Source organism: Oryzias melastigma, linkage group LG12 (assembly GCF_002922805.2).
Source record: "Oryzias melastigma strain HK-1 linkage group LG12, ASM292280v2, whole genome shotgun sequence".
Taxonomy (NCBI): Eukaryota; Metazoa; Chordata; class Actinopteri; order Beloniformes; family Adrianichthyidae; genus Oryzias; species Oryzias melastigma.
The window spans coordinates 59,977-62,627 of record NC_050523.1 but is presented as its reverse complement, the minus strand read 5'-3'; the positions used below and the strand labels follow the sequence as shown (position 1 = coordinate 62,627).

At 49.0% G+C, this 2,651-nt stretch overlaps 1 protein-coding gene across 2 annotated transcripts in view; it reads left to right on the top strand.

Moving 5' to 3' along the window:
• Window positions 1–2,651, top strand: part of slc25a46 (solute carrier family 25 member 46) — an 11,731-nt gene that overhangs the window by 6,452 nt on the left and 2,628 nt on the right. For both annotated transcript variants that reach the window (XM_024299025.2, XM_024299026.2), the window contains 3 exons: window positions 1,970–2,012; window positions 2,089–2,146; window positions 2,297–2,374. In XM_024299025.2, the coding sequence (XP_024154793.1) occupies window positions 1,970–2,012; window positions 2,089–2,146; window positions 2,297–2,374 (179 nt within the window). The remainder of the gene's footprint in view (window positions 1–1,969; window positions 2,013–2,088; window positions 2,147–2,296; window positions 2,375–2,651) is intronic.

The following is a 2,651-nucleotide window of genomic DNA, read 5'->3' as shown; positions in this document are numbered from 1 at the left end:
CTCCTCCCGTCTGGGATCTCCTCCCGTCTGGGATCTCCTCCCGTCTGGGATCTCCTCCCGTCTGGGATCTCCTCCTCCCGTCTGGGATCTCCTCCTGTCTGGGACCTCCTCCTGTCTGAGATCTCCTTTCGTCTTGGATCACCTCCTCCTGTCTGAGATCTCCTCCTGTCTGGGACCTCCTCCTGTCTGAGATCTCCTCCCGTCTTGGATCACCTCCTCCTGTCTGAGATCTCCTTCCGTCTTGGATCACCTCCTCCTGTCTGAGATCTCCTCCTATCTGGGACCTCCTCCTCCTATCATCCTGGATTCTCTCTGGTCGTCATGGTTGATCTTCTTCTTCTGACAGAAAACCTCCAGATCTTTACATTCTTGGGCTGGAACTGCCCGTCTGAGATCTCCAGAGCAGATCAATAACACTGAGGTCCGGAGACTGAGACGATCCAGAACCTTCTCCTTGTTCTGGTGGAAGCAGTGACAGCTGGACTCGTGTTCTGGACCGTTGTCATGTTGAAATGTGTCCATGAAGCGGCTCTGACCTGCAGAGTTTTCCTCCAGGATCTCCGAGAACATCCTGCCTTCATCGTTTCCTGAGTCTGCAGCTCACACATCCCAAACCATCAGCGACTGCCTCCGTGTTCCAGTCATCAGAGGTCTAGTTGACCCCTCTCCAAATGTAGACTTGATGCTTGAGGTCATCACTGAAGGGACTTTGGTCCAGACGTTTGGAGGCGTGTCTCTGAGCTGTTTGGCGTTTTGTCAGCAGATATTTTGAGGCGTTTGTGTAAAAAAAAAAAGACTTTCTTTCTTCTGCCGGCTCGGCCGTGCGTCCGTTCTTCTCCAGGTGTCGCCTTATTCCAGAAACATCCACAGTTCCAGAGTCCTGGATCACAGCTGGAGGTATCTGTGGTTTTCCTCTGAAGGATTTCAACAGAAATCACTTTTCATTTCTTGATCAAACTTTGAACATTCTCACTTCCTCGGATATCTTCTTTCCTCTTTTGTTCAGTTACCTTTCCCCATAGATCTTCTGACAGCTCTATAGCTTTCCTCATGACTCAGATCCAAAATGTCAGTGCAGAACTGGATGAAGGTTCTGTTAGAGTCCAGAAACTCTGAACTTTAGTGCACTCACTGATCACAGGTAAACACGTCACAGGTGAGGGTGGTTACCTGTCGCTGTCATTCAAACCTTTTGTGTTCCTGTTTTCTGAAGGTGTTTTCAGGGATGTGATCATCCAACCACTGAGTGAAAATGTTAGAAATCTTCATTTCCATCATTGAGAGTCAAACATATCCAGAACAGGTAGATGTACGTCACTCCAAAGCTCAACATCAGTCTGTTGTCAGGGAACCGTCGTTGACGTTACGTTCGGCGGCGGCGATTCTCTCCGGCCACCGAGCGTTCTCTGTGGCGTTCTGGAGAAACCTCTTCCTGAACGAAGAGCAGACGTCGTTGCTGAGCTTTTTCTTTTTGGCCACAGAATCAAAACGCTATTATATATCAACGTGTGAGACTTCAGTTTGGTTCATTATCCAATCAAAACGAGGCGTATTTTACCTTCCATTCCTTTTAGCGAACGTTGACGAGTTATGTAACGTTAGGCTGTGTAAAGGCAAAAACCTGGCTAGCTAGCTGGTGACGTTACCGTTAGCTTAGATGTGGTAGCATCATCTGACTGAGCTGACTTCCTGTCTGGAGACCGGTTGATCCTCCCATGACTGAGTCCGTTTCCATGACAACGTCTTCTCCTCCCGCCTGATGCGTCTCTAAGGACATGAGGGCCCTGAGTTCGCCTGATTCAAATATTGAACATTTATTTGAATGATCTTTTCAAAGAATCGATCTAAAATAAAACACGGTCCTCTGCGTTACGAGTGCGTTCATGTTGGTATCAAATCAGATTTTTGTGAGGGTGGCACCATCCACCACATGGGGGCGTCTGTGAGGTAACTGTCTGTCTGTCTGCAGATCAAGTTAATCGCTTCGCTGGATTTGGGATTGGCCTTGTGAGGTAGGAAGATCAAAACTTGAGAGGATGAAGCAGAAACCCGACTGAAGGACCCAATCATGACGGTGTCTGTGTTTAGTCTCTTCACAGAGAACGTCCTCTCTCACCCCTGCATCGTCTTCCGGCGCCAGTGTCAGGTTCGTCCATCAGTCGGCTCTGATCTGATTGGTCAGTCCGTACCGTCTCCTCAGACGCTGCATTCACTGTCAGACGGGAATTTGGAGTTTCCTTCCCCAGCCTGAGAGCAAGCAGCTGACAGCTTCCTGCTCTTTGATTGGCTCTTTCAGGTGAACTACCACGCCCACTGCTATCACCTGACCCCATTCAGCGCCGTGACCGTCATGTACTCCATCAGCAAGGCGCAGGTAAAGTAGGAGAGGTAGAGCATGACTCTGTGATCACGTGACTCTGTGATCACGTGATCACAGAGTCACGTGATCACAGAGTCACGTGACTCTGTGATCACGTGACTCTGTGATCATGTGACTCTGTGATCATGTGACTCTGTGATCACGTGACTCTGTGATCACGTGACTCTGTGATCATGTGACTCTGTGATCATGTGACTTCGTGGTCACGTGACTCCGTGAACACATAGATATAATAGAGAGTAGATGCCGCATCGACCGCTACTTCCTATTG